Source organism: Contarinia nasturtii, unplaced genomic scaffold (genome assembly GCF_009176525.2).
Source record: "Contarinia nasturtii isolate CC-2019 unplaced genomic scaffold, AAFC_CNas_1.1 Cnas_scaffold_187, whole genome shotgun sequence".
NCBI lineage: Eukaryota > Metazoa > Arthropoda > Insecta > Diptera > Cecidomyiidae > Contarinia > Contarinia nasturtii.
In genome coordinates this window covers 1366495-1391227 of record NW_022197544.1, presented here as the reverse complement: position 1 = coordinate 1391227, position 24733 = coordinate 1366495, and the positions used below count along the sequence as shown (strand labels likewise).

Genomic DNA, 24733 nt, shown 5'->3' with positions numbered 1-24733 from the left:
ACCAAACATATACATCATACAGACCGAATAAAAAGAAGTGTTCACACAATCAAATGCTGAATGTTAAAATTAAAAAAACACTTACATAAAACGTCGTTTGATATATTTGCAAATTCTGATGGGTTTATCGATTTATTTATTGTTTTTGACGATCCAAAAGTGTTTTATTTCAAAATTTTACGAAAAATCTAGGGGCTTAATATCCACATTTTTAAAAACACTAGCAACTTGAAAGAATTTTGAAAGTGAAAACCAAAAAATGGCTCTAACTTTGAAATAGACGATTCTTTTTACAATTTGCATTCTTCAGACATGCCATTCTGACCCCTGGACCTCTGATAAAAACCACCATCAAAATGTACAAATCTATCAAATGACATTTTCTATGAGTCCGAAACGCGATCCAAAGAAAAGTGAAAGATTTTAAAAGGAACGGAAATGAAATAAAATGTTGAAGTAGCAAACCAGACTTCTTGATCGATTGAAATACAAACAATTCGCCAATGTCCATAGTATATTGTATAGAAAATATAGTAGTATATGAGAGCAACTACATAAAGTCAATCCAATGGGATGATCCGCGATGCAAATGTTAATGCAACATGGACACTCGTGGAAAGAATTGAAACAATATCGACAATCATTACGAAGCGCAAAGATAAAGCAGATAAAGCACACACGGAAATGTGAGTGTTGAACAGCATACACACCGTATCGTACAGTATACACACCGTATTCAATGCGATTGCAAAAGTAATAAAATCTTCCGCCGTTTCTCCGTTAGATTTAAAAATAAAGCGCCAATGTAACTGAATGAAATAAAGAAAAAAAAGAAGATGCGAGTCATACCTTATGAACGCAAAATGAAGATCGAGTCAATAGAGAAGAAGTTGGGAATTATGTAAAATTGAAATGGGATTTATTTATGTGTCGATTCGGCGCACGGCGAACAAACTAAATGTATTATTTAATGTGCAGACAAATGTAGTATTGCAATGAAATAAGAATGTGCTGTTACTTTGAAATCATGGTCCATAAGGATTTGTTGTCAAATTTGTTTAACTTGTGGACAAATGTCATTCGAAATCCATCCTCTTACCCATTTCATTTTGAATTTAAACTATTCGACTTCATTCCGACCAGGAATTTTTTTTACATGCGAACTGTTCAATTTTACTATATGAATAGATTTTCGAGTTTTCCGCGATTTTTAAACATCATGGGAATTCTTTTTCTTTTTTCCCAAATGTTCTTTCTTTTTCGCTCAGAAAGTCATAATACAAGAAATCGTAGATAATAACGATTTCAAGCTTTAAATATAAAATACTTTATAGCATTTCTTATTTCCATTAAAATCAACATTAAATTCTTTGTTTATTCCAACTTTAGAACGCTTTGGCGCGACAGACACTCTGTTCCTCCATCTGAATGAATCAGACAACGAATGAAAACATTTTCGCACAGTTATTTATACATGTTTGGATAATATATTCAAAAATTCAACTGGACAAATTCATTATACTACCTCTGAAAAGTATAGTGTTTTTATATGTATCTTTTTAACAACATTTGATTTGCTTTGGTGACGCTACGTTGTTATTACCCCCATCTAAAATCTTGGGTCTGTCTTCAAATAGTTAAATTTAGAATCGGTATTAGATAACATGTCTGTGAGCAATAATCCAAATATTCATTCGTAAAGTGATTCGGATATGGATATTACAAAAATATCGATAATTCAGGAGTTGATTACGACGAAATTTTGTACCTAAAGATTTAGCAAGCGGAAAATTGAGATTGGACCTCAAATTCTCTGTTTTCAATTTACTTTAGCACATATAATTGTTTAGTGAGATTTTTCTGATTTGGCCATTCAAATCATATGACATCGAACTAATAGCACATTAATAAATCGAGTTGTTCAAAATTCAAATTTGTTTGCGATTGACAAGAGAGAGAGAGAGAGAGAGTTCCTCATTTTTTTTATTGAAAATGTCCGTTTTTTGTTGTTCTCATTTAAATTGATAAGATGGTTAACAAAACAAATCAGGTATATGCATGCGTTCGTTGTTCCGTTTCACTTGACATACATATCTTTCTGTCGAAGCTGTATTGCATTTCTGTCACGCACCATGGAAAGATTGCTGTTTGAATGTTTATGTAATTAGATGTATGCATTTGGGATAACAATAATGCATCTGCAAACAGAATAAGGGATTTATTATAGATAATTGCTTGGCTTTTTGCCAAAGACTTTATGATAACAATAATCACAATCATAATCATAATAATAATGTAGTATATATGCTGCTTGTATAATATACTAAGAATTGAACGAGATGAGGTAGATTCGACGCTAAAACAAATTAATATTTACTTTGCCAACCACAAATTCTCCGAAGCATTTAAACGTATCAAATACAATAGACGGCCAATAGGTGCATATACATCGACATACTAATTGGTGGCGTGGTCGTTTTGTAATTTGAGTATCGAACAATTGTTCTAATAACCCTATTGATCACTTATAAATTGGTTCATTTACATATCCGCTGGTTTTATCATATATATAACAAATACCATATTTTTCCTCGTTCATAAAATAATCACATTTCTCAAATTAATATTAATTTAATTAAAATTGTGTGACACTGATTTAATATAATCGAAAAAAGGTAAATAAATATTATTATTTACGTTTGTAATGAAGCTACAGTGACCACTGGTTGAATGAAGAGCCGTTTGTATTGATTTCGAATGTTTTTCGATGTAAGCGTAACCATCGTTTTGACATTCTAGATTCTTTTATGCTCAATGCAGATTGATTCCCCTTCAATCGTCTAATCTCTCAATCTCTTTGAATGTATAGTGAAGCGCATATAACATTTTCGTTCGCAAATCGAATGGTTCGGGCCATAAATTGTAATATATGCAATTTTGTTACGTGTCTGGTATGCTGCATGTAGATTGTGCTGTTGTTGTTGTTGTTTTTGTTACAATCTAATATCGAATAAGCAGAAAATTGGTCTCTGTATGTATTTTATCATACAGAACCTGGCACTGAATGGTTTTCTTCCAGTTTATTCTAGTTGAACTGAGCTAGACATAACGGCGATACAAAATGTATTTCAACTTTGTACCCGATTCGAAGACAACAAACAGAGAGAAAGAGAGCGAGAGAGAGGGAGAGAGAGAATGTAAAGAATGAGAGCAAAAAAACGCATGGCAAATTATTTGGCTCGTATGCATGAGTACCAAAATTCGGAATCCCCTAAAGAAATTTCGAGCGCGTAAGCTTATATTTCCATTGATGCCAATCAAAAATACCTGAGTCGGATATGTGTGTGGTTGCGTTCAATAAATGGAAATAAAAGAAGGAGAAAGAGAATTATAGAGCAATGGAAAAAGAGAGAAAGGCAACAAAATTATTCAGATTTGGATTTGTTCAATTTCAGTTTTTTTTATTTTTAGTGTGTGTCCAATTTATTCGAAATGATCCGAAAATCTCTATTTCACAACATCGACTGGTATTGCTGTGTACATTTTCTGGGCAAATAAAAATATAAATTCAATTTGAAAATCGCAAATTGGAAATAAATTTTATTTAGATGAGAGGAACAATTTTGCATAAGGAAGAATAGCAACTCAATATTATCCAACTATTTCGACCAAATCAGTCCGAGCGAATTTCAACGAATTGGACTGATTCGTATCCAGTCATTTTGAGTGGCACGTTGACAGCATTCAACACAAAAAAAACCGCAAATTTTCTCAGGAGGGTTAGAATGAACGAAACTACGAAAATAATTGCACAACTACTAATTTCATCTAAGACACTTTTAACAAGACACTCGATTTGAATGAATATTGAACACAATAAACAATTCGTATGCAATGTAATACATTTTAACGTCATTGAATTATTATAAAATATTTGTTTCAATTTGATGCCATTCATTTGAAATGTCCATCGTTTGGATGCAAAAAAAAAACCGAATCAAAGAGAACGACAGCAACGACAATGGTAATAACAAGAACAACAACCAAAAGAATGACAACAAGCAAAATCGAAAGAAAATGGAATCGTAAAGATTGTCGAGTGTAAAACGAAAAGTCACAGCGACCAGTTTGAGAGTATTGAGGAAGCGGTGAGAAATGAGACAGAATTGAATACGGAAAGACGAATGTAAAATGGTAAGAAAGAGATACACACACACGAAGGATAAGAGTGTGTAAGGAGTCGAACGATACCGATGAGTGTATGGCCATACGGACGTATACGGACGATGACGAGCAACACGAATCAGTACACAGTTCCTGAGACCAACGGGCGGAAAGGGAAAAGGAACCCGAAATTGGAAAGTGGTATGAAAGCTGGTCAACCAATTTAAAAGGATATAAATATAAATGGAATATTAAATTGAAATGGATTTCTGTTATTTGAAAACTCAATATCTTTTTATGCCTTGTGACAAGAGGGATAAATAAATGTGAGGAGGCATAAAAAAACCACTTCTGACATTGGTTCTCGTTGGCATTCGTCCGGCTTTTTATTCCTCGCGTTGTATCTTATTCTCTCTCTTTCTCTTTTTTTCTATATTCACTTTCTACGAATTTGTTTTCTATTTATTTTCACTTTTCCATACCTTATCTATTTCGCTGATTTCCCCAAGAGCGCGTGCTGAGATGGTCGATGTGTGTTGGCTGCATGCGCTTTGTGCCATTGATTTCGCAATCCGCACTCAATACTGAAATTGACTGTGAAACCAACACAAATTGGGTGATTTCATAATAGCGTGTTGATGTAGCCACTACAAAAAAAAAACATGCATGCAAATAAATAGTGATAAAACGTTTAGCACACCTACACCGTGTCACACGTTTGTTCAAATTGAATTGAAAATCCGCGGCTTTACGTTGTTCTTATCATTTCTCTTTCTCTCTTTCCCTCTCATTGAAAATGTTTGTGCTTTCATCATTATATCAAAATTAAATGAATCGAAATCTATTTGTATAACGATTCAATCGTAATTAGTTATATTAGTATCATGTTTTAAGTATCGATTCAATTTTTTGGTTCACATAAGCAATAATAATTTGCTTACATTGAAATGCTTTTCGATTCTTTTCTTTTTCTCTGCAATGTTTCTTCTAAAAATAAGTTTTTACTAAATTTGTTTCGAAAAGTGTTTTGGATGTTAATAGAAATAAAACTAGATAGATACAAAGTTTGAATGTGTTTTTGTGTTGAATGGCCAAGCTTCATTCTAATTTGGGGCACATCTTTCCAATTGCAAATCTCTTATCGTCAGATAAAAGAGCTCATTATTGGAATCATCAGTCAACGTTATATGCAATGCGCTATTGCTGTTGTTTCGGTTGTAACTATTGCTTCAGCACATATGAAATGCGTTGCACAAGCAAGAAAATGCTTTTAGCCAAATTGTACGGTTTAATACTAAGACAGTAGTGGACAATACATCAATTTATTTTTGACACTAATGCTTCTAAAAGGTTCCGTATATTATGGAAATCAAGATACACATAACAACGCAGATACACACACACACACACATAGATATATATATCCATATCCTCAACGATGACTAGAAATACAAGTTGGCATTCAACAACATTTTCTGTGTATGCGTTCAATTTTCATCAGAAATAAATTCGCTTGTGTCTATGCGAAGTGGATAGTGTTCAGCGTCAGTCATATGTGCTGTATATTCCATCATAATAGAAAATCACTGTATAATGCAATATATTGCGCACAGCGACCTGAAAGAAAGCTTTTAACCTTTGCACAAATTCTGCATTGGGCAAGCATTTGAAATTGAAAATACCGAATCAATGTTGAAACTTTGTTTTTGAAACTCTTCAAGCCACTTGATCAAAACTGTTTACTCGAAGTACTTTTATGATCAATTTATCAGATTTGTAGCTGCTTGCCGAAAATAAAATAAAATAAAATGAACAATAAAAAAAAACGACGCACAAATGAAACATGAAATAACGAAGACATTATTACTTTTTTATTTAAATATTGTATGGTAGAATGTCCCTTCGGAATTTTCATTTAAAAACTTTTATTTATTTGTCGATGTAAACAAGTTTTACATTCACATAAAACGACTGTAGGACCTTATCTATCATTCATTTCATTATTTCACTATATGTTATTTCTTTTTTTTAAATTAAATAATGAATTATAGCTAATGTAATTTGAATTATAATAACTTCTCTGAAACATTTGTATATGATATTAGGTCAGTAGTGTGAATATGGAAATAGCATGTTAAGGCTGACGTATTGTAAATGTACTTATTTTAATTTGATAATGTTTCTGTGCGGTACAATATACAAATATGACTAAAATGTAGTCAGTGTCTCAATTAGTTTTATATATTTACATGCATGTATTTTGATTCATGTTGACAGCCAGAGCTATCTATATTTTCTAACATCAGTTATCATATATGGATTCCATTCACGAAACATACATAACATATGTAACTAAGTAAAACAAACCGGATCAAATCATTTTTGGTTTGAATATTTGTTTTCAAAGTTTTTCTAAATGAAAATAGACACAATGCTCTGACATTCAAAGAACCATGTCAATTTTTCATAGAACGAGTGAGCCAGCAGTTTTTGACTGTGAGTTTGTCTAACCCTACATTTGTCATAACTGAGCAGAGTGCGTTTAACTCTCAAACGGCACATTTGCATCGCATGCATGATCGTAAAAAAGAATTAAATAAATTGAAATGGAAATATTAAAAACGATGATAATACAAAAAAAGTATTGATTATTCGAAATAATTGGAATAATAAAAAAAAAATAATTTTTATATTTATATCATTTGATTTTTCGGGTGAATCCTTCTATCGTGAATTAAACGTACTTTGTTTTGTTATGATAGCCGCAGGGTTTGACAAATTTGCAAGCAATGACAGCTGGCTCACTTTTTGGCATTGTTCTTTGAAATTTGATGATGTCGAAATTTATAATATCCTTGATTGCACCTGGATTGCACCTGGATGTGGCGAATAAATTAGTTAGATGCAAAAATGTGATGCCAACACTATAAATTGATTTCTTTGACTTACTTTTTTAAAATTTAAGAAAGAATCATGTGTGCCTATTTTACGTGTGGATTAATTTTCGTAATATCCAAATGGGCACAAATTCAAAAATTACGGGAGACCGTATACTTCTCGTTTTATTGGTGGATATATTATATATCATATATGTGTGTGTACTTGGTTTATTTTCTTTTTTCTTTTGTCGTTGGCCATTACATTCTTTTTTCTTTTGCATTCTCTTGGGGGTATCAAGCACCCAGTACACAGTGTGTACTACACACTCATTCGCATAGAGTTTGTATAACATGGAATCAATAGAATGATTCGTACGATGACGGTGAAATGCACTTGCTTAGATGAGTCTTGTTTCGAGATGATTGAGTCGGGGAGACGCAACGAATGCGGAAGTAGATCTATGTTGCTTTCACTTATTCTTACGTTTATGTTAAAAGAAAAATATGTGTGTTTTTCTGTGAGTTTTGACTTGCGAATTAGTTATACATGAAACAGCTTTTAAGAAAATGTTCGAAAATTACTTGTGTCTCACGCTTGCCATCTCCATTTTTTCTCGTTCTCTCGGCCAATTTGCAGAAATGGTACATGATGCGATCAGTAGTGCTGGAGATGTGATGCGCTCATCGACCAGCACATACGTGTGGCAGTTTCCGATGCTATTATATTTGAATTTTATTTTCTCTTTTATTTCTGTTCGCAATCGCAATTCTACCAAATTTTTTTATTCCATCCTTTGGACATACATTTTATGTATTTGTGCTGCAGAACGTCTTTGGGCTTGATTTCAATTTTGTCTATGAAGTCGAGCCATTCGCCTTCAATTTGCATAGCAAACATCGGGGGGAAATGATCTAGTTGAGATTGGACAAAGATTATCGAAGCTGTAAAGTAGATGGTTACTTCAATAAAAAGTCGCAACAATTCGCAAACAGTTCACTTGTTCTGAATTCTCGAATTTTTTCAGACATCGCAACGTTTTAATCGAGATCCGATCCCCTAGGCAAACATTGCTATGAGTTTGTACATTTTCTCATTCGCTATTCATTCTTTTTTTTTGTTTTCACTTACCTGCGATGCACTGATCAGAACCGTACTTTTCACATCCAACCGATTACAAATACTCAACATTTATAAATATAATGTGTTTTATATTGCCTCGTTCTGTGGCGAATTTTCATATGTTTTATTCGAAAATAGGTCACACATTATGAATAGGGTAAATGCTTGCATCGTTTACTATCCAAATGCTCGTGAGTTGTTTGTTACATGTGGAACAAGTTCTATCTACTCTTGTGAATGCATTTTCAACTTGAAAACTCTCACAATTTAAATGAGCAAGTACTTTTTGAATGACAAGAGGCTCAAGTCTTCTTTTTGAATTAGTCGAATTTGTTGGATTCGGAAACATGTATGTTCCGTCGCACATTGGCCGCAAAAATCGGCCATAATAAATAATAATAATAATAATAATAAAACACTATTCTCTTCTTTGTCAGATGGAAGAATCAGACTTTGACGAATTTTGAAGAACAAACGAATCATGGCATAAAAAATGGTCTCGAGACGCAATGGTCAATTAATCATAAACCACATTTTATATTAAATTAGAATTGTTATAGTTGTTATGGTTTTTGAATATTTCGGAAGAACCGGTTGCTTTGTTCTTCAAAAAAACATACTTTTTACCACTGAAAAAAGAACTTGTATTAAAAACATATATCCAAAAAAACATGATGATCAAAAAGTTTCAACATTCATTGGTTGTCAATAAAACGTATTGTCTTGCTTGACGTATATCGTTCAACACCTGAAATTCACGCTTTTACGTGAATGAAAAATATTGGTAATCCAATATTACAGCAATAAATTCAAAAATAGTCAATGTGATTGCTGAAATCAATCATTACGCCAATGAATTTAAAAAGGTTGAACCATATGGTAAAATGTTTATAATATATATAAATGAAAGCAGATGATTAAATTGCTTAGTACTAAAAACGTTCTGTGCATATACGATTATACAATTATAAGTTTATTTGAATTCAACTTTACTTAAAAAAATGGCCCGTTTAACGCACATTTCACCCATTGCATTACTAATTTTGTTGGCAGTAATGATTATAACAATTGAAGCTCAAGCACCAGGTAGTTGGTCGAAAATTGATAAGCCGGAATTATTAAAATTGCCGAAAAAAATACAACCAGCTCTAACTGGATTCTTTAATAAAAAGACAAAAGTCAAAAAAATTATAATTGGATTCAAACAAGTTGTCGCCGGTATAAATTACGAACTTGTGGTCGAAATAAAATTGGGCCACGACAAGAGATTATGTGTACTCGAGATATACGAAGACATTAAACAAGTAATCGACATCAAGTCTGCCAAGTGCTCCAAACTGGCTAAGAAATCATCGTCGTCATTGTCGTCATCGTCGTCATCATCATCATCGTCACCCAAAAAATGTTCAACTGGATGCGCCTGTTGCAAGAAAGAATGCTGAATAAATTTAAATTAAAAAAATATCAATTTCAGTAAAAATATTGTAGAAAGGCTTAAATTAAAGAAAAATAAAGATATTGCCTTTTCTACACTGAATGTACTAGTTTTTCATCTTGAGAATTAATGCAATTATAAGAACAGTGTAAGCAAGACGCATTTTGCTCCATTCAACTGACTGTTTTTGTGGATTTTTTTGGTAATATTGGAGATAAGAAATAAAAATATTGAAACAATCACATAAAGCGAAGGAAAAAAGCGTCTAAAATACACATTGAATGGTATCGAGGTACTTATTGTGATCAATCAGTGCAAGTTATGAATAGACTTGATAGACGATCTATAGCGAAATTTCAAAAGGTTCAAAAAAATAGAGTAAAGCAAAAATCCCCAAATACTATATCTGAAATGAAAAAAGTTGTAGATAAGTTGTAGATAAGTTGAAGTGATGAATAAAATTGAAACTCAGATTGTTTTTTTGTGCGTAATTATTACGCCGTAATAAAATGAAGATAATTGTAAGATTACAAGTTTCATTGTTACAAGTACCAATATACTTTTATGAAGATAACGGGTATAATACCTCCTAAAAAATAAAATGTCTTACATCCGTAAGATGAACTTTTCCGCACCGTGATCCACAACATGCATTTATTACAAATCTTTTACTCAGAGAATTCACGAGAAAACTGAATCTGACATTAGTTTTACGATACAAATAATTTTCGAAGCACTTTTCATACAAAAACTACTAAAAATGGGAATTTTTGTATCGAAGCCATGCCTATATGATATCGTAATCATTTGAAAATTTCCAGAGGTTATTTTTTTCACAAAAAATTAACATTCTGAAAGTTTGAAGAAATTTCAATGCATATTAACCTTCATATGCCCTTCAAAAAAAATTACAAATTTTACCCTTGTGCGTGGATTTCTACGCATATGGAATTTGTATGGAAAACACATATTTTGACAGATTTTTTGAAGATATTTTTGATTTTACTTGATTTTTTTCAAAAATCATTACATTAAAAGTGATTTGTTTTTAAAGTAGGCGTTCTACAATACATTTCACGCACACATTTCGATTATGGGTGCTTTTGCAAACACCTTTAGTACAAAAACAACAGATAGTTTCATGCATATTATTTCTATTGGCGGATTTCTCAGTATAGCACATGTGACATCTTGATCTGCCTTTCGACACCGATGGAACACTTTTTGCTCTTTTACGAGGAATTTCGAATGATGTAGATGGTAGCAAAGTTGGTGAACCTTCACGTGACATCGAAGACTCACGAGAAATGGAGGAAGACGAAGACTGAATAGCTGGTGAACTTTCACGCCATTGTAGGGATTCTCGGCTCGCTGAAAGAAGCGATGCTGATGATTCAGATCGTGGCACACCTTTTCTCATATCCATGTATGGCTGCGCAAGAGAATATCCAAGTTCCCGTAGAAAATTGCGTCGTAATGTAGTTTTCTGTGTTGTTTGCCAATTCGGTGACACTTCTTTGAAAATGACAAATGCGTTCAAGGCTGAAATATCGATTATATTCGAAAACACGACCATAGGCCAACGATTTGTTTTGCGCTTACAGCTGTAACACGAAAGCATCTTGTCAACCGTATCCACACCACCTAAAGAAAAGAAATCAAAGATCATGTGAAAAAATATCAAATTACCATCAAAAAGTAGCATTTGACAAACCTTTAGTTTTGTTGTAGTATTCTATAATTTCGGGCAATTTTTTGTCGCCGGATCCTACATCATTTGAACTATGCATTGTGCTTTGCAAAATCGTGCACTTGTTTTTTCGTCCGACATATGAAACGAGTGTTGTGTCTTTCGTGAATGCAAAAGTTGACTGGTACAAAGGAACTTTTTTACATTCAAGGAGCTTTGGTGGAATGCTTCTTTTATTTTTTCGCATCGTACCAACCATTGTGAGACCTTTTGATAGCAATTTCTGCCCAAGTTCATAAGATGAGAAAAAGTTATCCATTGTTACGTTGTGACCTTTCAGTCCGCCAATAAGATCCAATACTACGCATGCACCTTGTCCTTTTTCAGCCGAATCAACACCAACGGCTTTTCCCAAATATGGCTGTATTTTCCATACATAACATGTTTCAGAACAAACTAATTGCCAAAATTTTATGCCATATTTTTCTGGTTTGGATGGCATGTATTGCCGGAACTTACATCGGCCACGAAAACCAAGAAGTTGCTCGTCTACAGTGACACATTCAGATGGATTGTAGAAATCAGGTAAAAGTTCCGACCACTTATCGAATAAATCACGAATTGGTGCAAACTTGTCGGTGGATTTTTGTTGTCGTCTGTTCATGACATCATCGAAACGCATAACTCGGCTCATGTATTGGAATGTTTTCTTTGACATGATCGCTCTGAAAATTGGACGGCCATATTCACCGTCAAATAAATCAACCAAATTTTCATTTTTTGATCTAGGTAAAATAAAAACCCAAACATAAAAATCATCTCAAAAAATGAAAGAAAAATCCAACAACACACCTGTATACACCGGCCAAGATTAGTACAGCGATATACGCATGTAATAAGTTTGAATCGATTTCAATGGCATTTTCGCCATACGTCGCCTTTGCATACGCATTCGAATTCTTCAAAATAATGTTTTCAACTGGTGATGGAAAGAAAAGGAGAAATGCATCTTTGATAGAATCAACACGGTTTTTTGCAAATCTTGTTAGTCCCGGACGAAGTGTGATAACGTTTTCTTTACGCAATCTTCCACTTCGATCTGTCACTGGTTCAGAGTTCCAAACTATGCCATCTTTTGAAATAAACGTTGGATCAGCATTTTCATCAATTTCAATATCGTCTGCTGAGCCATCAATTTCGATATCGTCCGGTTCTTCAACATCAGAATCACTTGTTTCAATCAAACTGTCTTCTTGTAATTCACATTCGTCATCGCTAATGTCGGCATCTTCGTCGTCAGTCTCATTCAATAGTGTTTCCAACTCCTCTTGTGTAAGATATTTTGGTCTAGCCATGTTATATTTTTGAAATTATTCTTCAGAAAATTTCATAACAATACACTACATTGCACACACTCACTAAACTTGCAAACAAACGTTGACTGAATGACGTTTTTTCCGTCAAATACGTTGAAATCCCATATGAGTAGAAATCTACTCACTGAAGGTAGTCTATGTAATTTTTTTAATATTCCGATGCGAAAAATACTTTTGACATCGGGTAACATTTTTTTATGTTTAAAATAAAGCAAAAATTAAAGTCAAGAAGTTTCATAAAAATTGGTTTAGAATTTTTCGAAAAAAAATAAAAATGATATGCGTAGTTTTCTACACCAGGAGCATATAAAGGTTAAGGGTACTTCCCATAAAAAATTTCGTTTTTGAGCGAAAAATCCAAAATTTTGTTTGGGAGGTACCCCTAATATGCATTGAAATCTCTTCAAACTCTCAAAATGGTATTTTTGTATGATAAAAATAACCTGTGCAAAGTTTCAGCTCATTACTACGATATCATACAGGCATGGCTTCCATACAAAAATCCATTTTTTTTGAAATTTTTGTATGAAAAGTGTGTCGAAAGTTATTTGTATCGCGAAAATAACGTCATATTCGGTTTTCTCGTACCCAAAAACCCCCCAATACACATTTTTGAGTGTTTAAGAATACATTAAATATCACTTTTGGAAGAAAAATTGAATTTTCCCATGGATATCCATGGGCATCACACCAGACATGACACTTCACTCTGTCAACAGGGCACAGGGTACCACGCACATACATTCGGACATCAAAAAAACGCTAGATTCGTGTTCCCTGGCTCCTAAAACACCCAGAAAACATGTTTTTTGAGGGTGTTAATTTTTTGACCGATTCCAATACCTTACCTTACACACTAGGTGTGTTCGGAAAAGTAATCGAAGAAGATCCGCACAAAAGAGAACAAAAAAACATGCCATAGACGAAATATATACGAAATATACACGAAATATACACCAAATATATGCAGTTATGCACATTTATTTGCGCGTATTACAGATGATTTTGCAATATAGTTCACTATTTAGAGTATAAATCGTATACATTTGAAGATAAAAGCCCCTAGTACAATGTTGAAATTGATTGTCAAATATTATTGTTTTGACAAATAACATAAAACTTTGTAGTGCGGAAGCCGCATAGCGGCATACGCATGCGTATTCGTTTATTTAATAAAGTACATGCAGTTGCATTCATACACTCATTGCCTACAGTCTATTATTTACTACAAGTCAAGTACAAAGCGCACTTATAACACCATCTATGTAAAACGCGCTTACTACAATGTAAATCAAACGTATATCTGTTTCTCCTTCTTCTTCGCCTCCTCCCCTCTTTAGGTGAAATTATTAACTTTTTGTGACACTTCGATATGTTTACTGGTCAGAAAATAGTTTTTCCCGAATTAATACCAAATTTTCGAAATCATTTCGAGTCAATAATATTTTCACACATCACTACGTTCATTGGATCAAAGTATTTCAGAAGTTAAAATGCACATTGCACTTTGGTTATATTTGTATCGGTTGTGTTGTACATTTTACGAATTTCAGTAATTTGGAATAAATTTATTTAAAATACAATTTAATTAAAAACTGACAATTCAGAAAATAGTTTTACCCGATTATTAGTCATCCACACACTTTAGCAAAATCATCCAAAACATATGTAAAAATAAACAATTTTAAATGAATTGGTCGAATTTCGAATGAATTAGATTCACAATTGTGTTTATAAATGGGGAGAAAAACCCATCAAAACCTAACTAATATATTACATCTTTTCAAAAACATTCATTATCAATTTATAACAATAAATGTAAAACAATAAAAATAAACAATATCAAAAATTGTAAACCTAGCCCATTTCTAAATGGGAAGGTGAAGTGCGGAAGCCGCATAGTGGCATACGCATACAAATTCATTTATTTAATAAAATACATGCGGTTACATTCATACACCTAGGGGGGAGACACCAAAGAATAAATTCCGAATCCACTATATAATTTACTAATCCAGCTGTTCTACTGATCCAAAAACACAAATGTGAAATCGAAACTATTTTTCCTATTCCATGCACTGTTTCCGTCAAAAATGCTAATTCTGCTATTCCGCACTATTCCACTCCGCACTATCCATCAATAAACGTCAAAAGAAATGTCAAATGATTTGAAGTGAAACAATTTTTGCTATTCCATGCACTGTTTCGCTATTCCAAGCGAATCCATTCACAGACGTCGCTATTTCATTGCAATTTCTCGAATCTTTACACTAAAAGTCTAATTCTATTCCACGTGTCTGCCCCCTAGTCATACACTCCACTCAGTTGTCTCCAGTCTATTATTTACAACATTCTCTTTTAGCCTAAAAGGTTAAGTATATATTAATTATAAATATTATAGATTACTATTCTTCAAAATCATCGTTTAAGTAGCACTGATATTAAGTAATCAAATATAATAATCTGTGAAATAAAATGATAAATTTTTCATTTATGGTGCTATACCAAATAAAAGTACGTTCCATGTACCAGTATTATTTAGTCATATCTAGATTCATAAGCAAAAGCACATATAAATTATTTAGCAATAAACAGAGTGCTGCAGTCATTGAATACTTTTTTTTGTTTTCCATTTTAAAAATGTTGACATTTTTTTGTTCGATTGTTTCGACGATTTGCTGCGGTCATTTACACCTCACAGTGAATACAGATTCTGGTCCAATCGTTGGAGTTTCACAGAAAACATTTGTCAATGAAGTACCTTATATTTCATATAAAGGAGTACCCTACGCTCAACCGCCAGTCGGAGAATTACGATTTAAAGTAATATTTTGAAAAGCGAATTGAATACAATTATATTTTGAATTAATAAAACAACTTTGATGTAAACAGGCACCACGTGCAGTAAAACCATGGATAAAACCACTCGTGACCAATGACACATATCAGAATTCCTGTATTGTAGTTGCTGACGGCAGAAGTATGGGACTGGATGGACAAAAGCAAAGTGAAAATTGCCTTTTTCTAAATATATACACACCAGGTAATTTTGTGAAATACGATTGAAAATAATTGTTTCAATACACTCGCTCATTTTATCTTTAGTCATGGACGATGTTAAAGTCAATAAAAATTTACCCGTGATATTTAACATACCCGGTGGTGGATTTGTTGACGGTGACGGTACCAATCAATATTATGGACCTGATTTTATATTGGAGCAAAATGTCGTTCTTGTAACACTCAATTATCGTTTGGGTCCATTTGGTTTTGCCAATTTCGATTTAGAAAATTATACGGGCAATATGGGACTCAAAGATCAACGAGAAGCATTGAAGTGGGTTAAAAAGAACATTAAATACTTCGGTGGTGATCCGCAGTCCTTGACGATTTTTGGAGAAAGTGCTGGAAAGTAGTTCTTCTCTTTTTGAATACGATAAAATTTCACATAAATACAATAATTTAACGGTGTTTGTTTTTGCAAAAACAGGCGCAGCTTCGGCACACTTACAAATTTTATCCAATTCATGTGAGTATATTAACCATGCAATCATGTGGAGTGGAAGCGCTTTCAATTACTGGGCACATCACAAACAAAATAACCAACTCGATTTGTTAAGAGAAACTTTTAAAGCTGAACTCGGTAATGGAACAAGTCCAAAAGAAATATTAAATTTCATGATCAATGCTCCAACGCAGCTCATTGTTGAGAAAACACCAACTTATGATTTTTCCAATGGTTTGATTGAGGTGTACTGGACACCAGTTATTGAAGGTGAGTTTGTTTTTTTATTATTATTTTATACTGTTATAAGCAAGATCAGCAACGAAAATGTTATTTAATTCGATTAAATTATCAATACTCCTTACCAGATGAAAACAAATCTGATCAGCCATTTTTAACTGAAAAACCACATGACATCTACGCAAACAATCGATTTAGTTCTCACTGTAAAAATGTTGAAGCTATTTTCGGCATAACAAGTGCTGTAAGTCTATAAGACACTTCCAACTTTCAAGTCCATTTATGAGAAAATGAACAATGTAAAATTTCAGGAATATATGATGTTCTTAGATCCCAACAATCTGTATGGATGGGTTGAATCAATGAAAAACAATTCCCCTTTTGGTCTTCCATATCATGGGCTTGCGCTAAAATCCAATGATGATGTATTCATTCATTTGCACTCATTTAAAAAAAAAAATACTAAAAATTTTCTTTTCATTTACAGAGATACAAAGCAATGCAAGCTAAAATAAAGAAGTTTTACTTTGGCGATGGAGACATTGAGGCAACACCCGCACGGCTTAATCAATATGTTCAAATGCAGTCAGACATTAATTTCCTTGTTCCCTTTTATGAAACAATGCGGCTGCATGCAAATGTATCAAAAACTTTTTGTCATCAGTAAGCACATTATTTTTAAGGAATATTCATAGTTTGCAGAGCTTGAAAACGCACTTGGGAAGTTCTTGAGAAGAGCGTAAAGAATTTGCCAGAAGCCGCTCCTGAATTCGTATTAATCACACTAATACAAACAACGTTAATCACCTTAACACGTTCACAGCTAGGAGCGGCTCTCGGCAAGCGCGCTTTTCGTGAAAAACATGAGATCTAGGGGCGGATTATTGTAAATCTTTCAGAAATTCCAAAATAATTTGGTTTCCGAAAATTAAAGACCAAAAAGGTCTTCAATTCTATCATTTTATTTTTTCAAGGAAGAGAAGTAATGAGAGGCTATGCAATTTTTGTTTGAATTATTTTCATAAAAAACGTAAAGTTATGTATTTTTTATTTGTTGATAATTTTTTATAGTTTCGATATTAATTTGAGTGCAAACATTATTAAAAAATCAAGACATTTGGAAATGGTGGAAAGAATGGGTCACATCGAAGATATTGGATACATGTTTAAGTGAGTCGATGATGTGACCAAATATATTTTAAATGCGATAAATCGTATTATTTTCCATTTAACAAATTCAGAGCAAATCTATTCAAAAAAATATACGATGAAGTCTTGAACAATCGCAGCAATGTAAACAATCAAAAGACGATAAATGCATGGCAATTTGTGACGAAACTATACACTGATTTTCTAAAAACTGGGTATACAAAATCATAATAATACCATTCACACATTCATATGATCTTAACGAAAATGTGTCGCGTTATTGGTTTCAGGTCTATGGCATACAGTAGTCCAGTTGAATCAGTGGAAAATGCTAAATGCGTTGATATTACCAACAATGGTTTAGCCTCGATCGTACGACCAAAGAATGAAGCAATTGAGATGTGGGATGAAGTTACTGAATACCTTAAACCCCACATTGTTATCGAATATTAGAATGCACTTAAAATTTTATACAATAAAAATTATTACATTATAAATTATATCTTTGTACTCTTTCCGTTCTTTGAAAATGTACATTTAATATTTGTCATTCAAGAAAGTTTATTTTCATCCAAACCAATTGAACTGTAATTCATGTTAAATAAGTTTTATACACTTAATTGCAATAGTGTTTATAAAATGAAGGAGTTTTATCATAAAATGCTTCATAATTTCTTCAATCTGCTAGTTTATGCAATAATAAATGAAACATTAGAAACTCCAGTTGAATATATTGAAACGCCAGTTGTTATATATCAGAATACCAAAAAGAAAACGTCACCCAAAATATTGTTCAATAAATATTGAAGGTATTTTCGCACACAATGTAGGTAGAAATATTCCCAAATGTTGGTTCCGGAAAGTGATGGTATTTTGTAAGTATAAGTTTTAAGTTGATGTATGTGCCTGTGCATCTTAAATCACGGCTCAATTCAATCGAGAAAATCAAGCTTTTCTGAACTGCGATTGTCATCAGATCGTTTTTACATAGAGTATGGTCGAATGCATAGCATTGAATACATTGTGCTGCGTGTTATGCAGCACAAATGAAATATTCATTTGTATCAAACGCACACACACATACAAATGTGACAGGGAACGTCGCGATTCAGGGCGATACAGAATTACAGAAAAGGGCCACACAAAATTGAGATAGACATAGAATGAGCATGTGTAGAGAAATGAATTTACGTATCTTCTGTTCACTCACTGAAAATGTAATTAAGCTTAATTGCTTTTTCTTTAATTACAAATAAAGTGTTTCAGCAGAAAATTTTAATTGTATAGCACGGGAAATTAGCATTTAATGAAATTAAATAATAGCTGAAATGCCGAAAATAAAATGCAAAGAAATGGACAATTAAAAAGCCAAACGTAGCAAATACATACACTTTCTCGCACTCCCTTTTCTCAGCTTCTTCTTTACTCTCTTGAACACGTGTATTCTATTGTACACATTTACACACGTCCCATACTACCGAATATACGACGGAAATATTTGGGACGAATTAACATTATAATATTAGAATTGAATCGAAATGCATTGAAGCAATGCCACTGCCGAACGTTATATGCCTGTTCACTTTACTCTGATTTGTCAACAGTTTACATGAGTTTAGCTATTGTTTCCGACATAGCATTATTGTTGGCGGAGAATATGTTTTTGAGGTGAAGCCTAGGGGATAGATACTGGCCATTTTTATCGAATACAAAATTAGGATGGTCCAATTTCACACGACTTTTTCTACTTTTAAAATTTCCATTTCTCCAACCTGCTAATGAACTTGATTTATTGAGAAAAAAAAATGAATTCTTGTGTTATATTCGTTACAATTATTTACAAAATTGGCGCTGGTTTTTATTTTATTAAATAAAATAAATTTTTTATTCATCATGCACAACTGTTCATGAACCATGGTAAAAGGCTCTCTTAAATAAGCTATATTGGCGGGGACAAATAAAAAAATACGGTAAATCAAATGCTTTTTTATTAAAGTTAATCATTTTGTAGACACACAAGTGGACATTTCCAACATATAATTTAAAGTGGTACATTATTTTAAATTACATTTCAATTCGAAACAAAGTTTCAATGCACTTAAAATTTTCAAAATAAATAAACACTCAACTACCATAAACTAAATATGAATGGTTGAGAATAATAATGACTCACGCCGAAACCGACTGTAAACCGAAAGAGATAGTTGTAAAATTTCTTGGTAAAGTTTGAGATCACTACTAAATCTCAAACTACATCAAGAAATTTTACAACTATCTCTTTCGGTTTAGCCACTAGACACTGAGCAAAAAGAGTCGGTTTCGGCGTGAGTCATTATTATTCTCAGCCATTCATATGATTGTCGTTGCCTAGCAATAATTATGCTTTTTGTATCAAACCCACTCACGCTCATTCGCATTTTATTTATCTTTGTTATACATTCGTCTAACTCTTCCGAACTTAATTTTATTTCCTCACGGTGGAAATTTTCTTTCAGAACTAACAACCACCCCTCTTGCTCAGAAATTTGAACTCACACACAACTGATCTAGATATCAAATCAAATTATTTAACTGAACAAAATTGAAATTAAAAAAATTGCGATTCAAAATGTGCTGTAAATTAAAAATTATATTTATTTGATTTTTCGAAAAATGCACATTCGCAATTCAGCGGAAGTGAGTGAAAATAATTGCCCAAATAGAGTTGTGAATTACCTTCGAATATATCAATTAACCGATGCAACCGACCAATCTGAAGCATGTCAATTATTTTCGTTCCCAATTACAGGGAAAATTTAATTAATTTAAATATTAAACAATATCATGCATGAACGAGTCGATTGAATGGAAAGCAAGCAATGCAGAAGTGGATGCACTCATCCAAATGACGACAAATCAAAATTCAACTATTATCAAGGACATTTCAATTATATTTACATGTGAAACTATTTGTGTCCGTAAGAATAAATATGGCAATACAAAAACGGCATCTGAAGAACGTTACATAATTTTTTTTTCTGAAAAATCCTTAGGATCCACCAAAGCCCAATTCCAGAAAAAATCGTTATAACATGCATCCCTTTCTAACAACTGATTAAGAATCACTTACTATCCTTTTGCAAAATTTATTTAGTGCGAAACATGCTATATTGAAAAATATGATGCAGCACTGAACATTTATTTCGAACCGTCATAACTGGACAAAAGTACGTATGTAATTATTTACATCCAGAGGTAGAGTAATGTCGGGTGATGTGAATCAGCCTTAAAATTCGTACGTAACGATGACAGATGCTGTCATAAGTTGCTATAGCACTGACATTACCTTGTTTTCTATAAAACATTCACGATGTAAAACGCACGTTTTTTTTCTCTACGACAATAGAGTGAAAATTTAGTTTGCAAAAGTTTTTCCAAGCCATCACATAAAACGAGTTTTTGTGAAATTTTTTCAACATATTTGAAGGTAAACATATTCATAGTGTTGGTTTCTTGTTTATTTTTAATAATCCAAAGAGATTTTGTGATTTGCTCATGTGTTGTTAGTGAAGCGTAATTCCGCGTAAATAAAACAAAATAGCGTTAGTCGGGTGATGTGAATCACGCTATTTACGCTATTTTACGTTACTTTATCGCCATTTCGTTAAAAAAATTCAAATAGGTGTCGCTCTTAAGGTAATTTTCAACGATTTATCGAATGGCATCATTATTTTTTTACCCTGACCCCTTCCAACCCCCTTTTCTGAGAGTTTATCATTTTTTTCCTCTCAAAATTATGTCCGACGCTAGTTTGAGTGAATTTTTTTCACCTATATTCGAAATATTTTTCATTCCACTATCGATTAGCATCATTATTTTTTATCCACTGGATACCCCTTGACCCCTTAGGGGGTATTCTGGTTACGAACTTCCGACCTCAATTTAAGGTACGGGGGACGAAAAAATCCCATGACCCCAGTAGTATTTCTTCTATACCCCCAGTATTTTTAAGTGCTCTATCGATTGGCATTATTAATTTGCCCCCCTGGCCCTCCCCCACTATTAGAGGGTGGAAAACACCTCACTTACAATACCATAAACTTCACCGGACCAAAAAATGATGTACTACAAAGTTGTTCAGAATGACGAAATAAATTTTCTGGGTACCTGCCCTCCCCTCCCCTGCCCCAGAGAGGTTGGGGGTCTCCTGCTCTTAAAATGTGACTTTTTCGTTTTGATTCGTATTCAGCGTGTGAAGAGCCTTAGAAAAATGATACCTCAACCCATATTTAGTGGCATATTAGTGATCTTATGATTTTTTTAATGTTTTCAGTCATCATGCCACAATATTATAAAAGCAAAGGTCTCGTTACTCCAGTCGATTCTGTGAGATTGCTTGCAGCAATTAAATTGATTAAAATCGACAAGAAATCGATTCGTGCTGCTGCTGCTAGCTGTAGGTTGAGCCAACCGACCTTAAGCCGTTACATGAAGAAGTTCGACGAACAATTTCGTGGGAGAAGTATTGCTTCTATCACCGATAACGAAGCACTTAGTTTTTGAAAAAAAGTTGAAGACTTGTGCCCAGCGTGCAAGCAACCGTTGCCAAAAAAATTGAATCGCCAGAATTCAATTTACTGCAACACCTGTGACACACCATATCACTTGAGATGTGCCGATATGGGAAATCGAAACTATTTCACATGCGAGGGTTGCGACTCAGATTATGAGTGATAATTTTTTGTCATTTTTCCATTTATTTTTTTCATTTTTGAGCGATCAATAAAAATAAAATTGATGTTTTTTTCTTATTGAAATGGTCAAGTTGTTGTTTTTCTCCTCTTTTTCGTATCAATGCTGATGGCGCTGATTAGCGGCATTCGTATTTTGTTTCTTCACAAAGCGCGACGATGACAAGCGACGTTGATAGTGCGGTTGCTAGTGAAACTAAAAAAAAGCACAAATTTTGATCGCCTAAATCAAAAATGGTACGAATTTGTGCCACCCAACATAAACTGTGGCAACCATAATGAAGTTGCTGCGTTGCCTAGCTGTCATTGTCGTCGTGATCACAAAATTTTCCCTTACTCTCACCCCAAATTGAGGCTCCCATTTTTCGTGAGACTGGGCTCAGAAGACATCGGGAAAAAACATTTTCTAAAGGTTTTTTGGCATGCTAATTCCGAATTTCAGTAGATTTAAGCAGACCAATGCATTATTTTTTACTTTTGATATTCAACTATTCAATATGCCCATTTCAACGGGAATGTCAATGTAATTTAACATCTCAAATCGAAACTAAACAGCGCGCTAAACAGTTTGAAATGTGTTTATACGCCCTCCTATTGAAATGAATGGATCAATTGCGACAAACGTACAGAAGTATCAATTTAAAATAGAAATAAAAAAGTAGCGATAAATTAAATCAAATTTATTGCTTAATTGAACAATATTTAACAATATAACGTTGCGTTTTGTATTTCATTGTGCAGGAACGTAAGTTTTGATTTTTTTAGAGTTGCTGGGAGTTTCATTTATATATCGTTTCAATATAAATTAATTAGCTCATGAAAGCTCTAATTATGCTTATCTATTTACATTTATTTAAATGGGCAAATACGCAGCGAGCATACATTTTGAATATTTTGAATTCCTGGAATTGAGTGGGTGCATATAAAATGAAGCAAATGTGAATAGTATGAAAATGCATTTTAGTAATTAAAAATTAATTTGCGTTAATATTTATTTAATGAGATTCTATTTTGTTTGTATGCAAAATTTACCAATCAGAAAGTGAACATAGAGCCGATTAATATAGTGCACACTCAACAATTAGCACAATTGAAGTGTGTTTGTGTGAAGTTTTGTTCGCTGCATTGGCATTTGTCAATGAACGTTTCCGCTTGAAAAGTGTTTCGTTTAAATGAAATTGAGTGAAAACTTCTATTTGTGACAAATCTCTGCACCACTTTTAATATGCAAAATATATTATAGTTTCCTACACTCGAGGCCAATCGTCAACTAATTGAAATAAGAATTGAATTGATTAGAATGATTGAATAAAATCGATTAAATTGTGGCTTAATGATTTTTGGCCGAATCAAGTTATATAATGTAATGGACCGAACGGAACATCTATGTTGATTATTCAAACAGTGCATCGCGTAAAACAATCAATGCATCTGATTTTAGCGGCTTAATTAAATTGGTGTGTAAATAAAGGAAACTAAGTAACATGCAAATCTATTGCAATTCGAGAACAATTGCATCGAATCAATATAGATGCACAATCATGTTAGAAAATTCAAATGGGAAAACTCAATGCGCCATAATGATGATTATTTTTGTCCCACACCAAAGCTGCAAATTCAATCGTATCCTGTACACTAGCACACACACACACACGCACACATTCCGAATAATGGCAAAATGACAGAGTGAATTTTCAGCCGTTGCACAAGCAGAGCAATAAGCAGGTGAGACATAATTGTACATACATTTGCATGCACGCACTTTATCGATCGAAAACAATTGAATCACATACACCTCATTGCATCGGCCACGCCATACCACCCCACCACACCACACACACTAAACTTATCGTGAAATCAATTTATTAACTAGCATATAATTAAATTCAAATATAAATATTACATGGTTTCGTATTATGTATTCGACATTGCTGTGTTAACTCCACCGCATATTGTATAATTCATCGTTGATGCTTTATTCGTACGCAGTATCAACGCAACATTTTAAATGGCAAATTATGCGGTTTATTATCAATCAACCATGAAAATGATCAATTGGAAATTAGTCGTAAACTTGACTATAGCTGTCTGTACAATGTACATAACCATGTTCAAATTCATTCACCCATCCAAATCGGCCGGATTGAGTGCTCAGGTAAGACGGAAACACCACGAATTACGCCCGTTTTTTTTACAATTTTCGTCGATTTTATAATCAACATCTCAATGATTTGGGATTTTTATTTACCTTTTCAAAAACTATATAAGCAATGTTATAAAAAATATAAGCATACATACTCCATAAATTTTAGTTGACAGTTTCAGATCACATCGCCGGATTTCAATTTCAGATCGACATAAGAAAATCTAGCAGCCTTAGATGGAATGAACTTTTGGAGACATTTTTTTCGATTTGCTAGGCTTTTTGCCAAATTTACCGGTAGT

At 33.2% G+C, this 24733-nt stretch overlaps 3 protein-coding genes across 3 annotated transcripts; 1 reads left to right on the top strand and 2 right to left on the bottom strand.

The window, feature by feature from the left end:
- Positions 1-10497: 10497 nt before the first annotated feature.
- Positions 10498-11643, bottom strand: LOC116336641. The gene is made up of 2 exons (XM_031760614.1): positions 11313-11643; positions 10498-11242 (listed from the first exon to the last, which is right to left on the bottom strand). Exons 1-2 carry the CDS (start codon positions 11605-11607, stop codon positions 10647-10649), a joined length of 891 nt encoding a protein of 296 aa, XP_031616474.1. The 5' UTR covers positions 11608-11643; the 3' UTR covers positions 10498-10646.
- LOC116336721 (piggyBac transposable element-derived protein 4-like) lies at positions 11610-12679 on the bottom strand. The gene is made up of 3 exons (XM_031760786.1): positions 12141-12679; positions 11653-12073; positions 11610-11621 (listed from the first exon to the last, which is right to left on the bottom strand). Exons 1-3 carry the CDS (start codon positions 12641-12643, stop codon positions 11610-11612), a joined length of 936 nt encoding a protein of 311 aa, XP_031616646.1. The 5' UTR covers positions 12644-12679.
- Positions 12680-15225: 2546 nt separating this feature from the next.
- On the top strand, positions 15226-18060 carry LOC116352504 (juvenile hormone esterase-like). Its single transcript, XM_031785152.1, has 10 exons — positions 15226-15487; positions 15557-15707; positions 15770-16072; positions 16155-16439; positions 16538-16653; positions 16721-16834; positions 16897-17072; positions 17481-17579; positions 17651-17773; positions 17849-18060. Exons 1-10 carry the CDS (start codon positions 15305-15307, stop codon positions 18009-18011), a joined length of 1713 nt encoding a protein of 570 aa, XP_031641012.1. The 5' UTR covers positions 15226-15304; the 3' UTR covers positions 18012-18060.
- Positions 18061-24733: the final 6673 nt, after the last annotated feature.

Bases quoted from the DNA above. Each gene is read 5' to 3' on its own strand.
- LOC116352504 (XM_031785152.1), top strand. From the start codon at position 15,305: ATGTTGACATTTTTTTGTTCGATTGTTTCGACGATTTGCTGCGGTCAT. The intron at 16,654-16,720 runs GTAAGTCTATAA...GTAAAATTTCAG, and splicing joins TTTTCGGCATAACAAGTGCT to GAATATATGATGTTCTTAGA. The intron at 17,073-17,480 runs GTAAGCACATTA...AATTTTTTATAG, and splicing joins TCAAAAACTTTTTGTCATCA to TTTCGATATTAATTTGAGTG.
- LOC116336721 (XM_031760786.1), bottom strand. From the start codon at position 12,643: ATGGCTAGACCAAAATATCTTACACAAGAGGAGTTGGAAACACTATTG. The intron at 12,074-12,140 runs GTGTGTTGTTGG...TATTTTACCTAG, and splicing joins ATCTTGGCCGGTGTATACAG to ATCAAAAAATGAAAATTTGG.
- LOC116336641 (XM_031760614.1), bottom strand. From the start codon at position 11,607: ATGGATAACTTTTTCTCATCTTATGAACTTGGGCAGAAATTGCTATCA. The intron at 11,243-11,312 runs GTTTGTCAAATG...TCTTTTCTTTAG, and splicing joins ATACTACAACAAAACTAAAG to GTGGTGTGGATACGGTTGAC.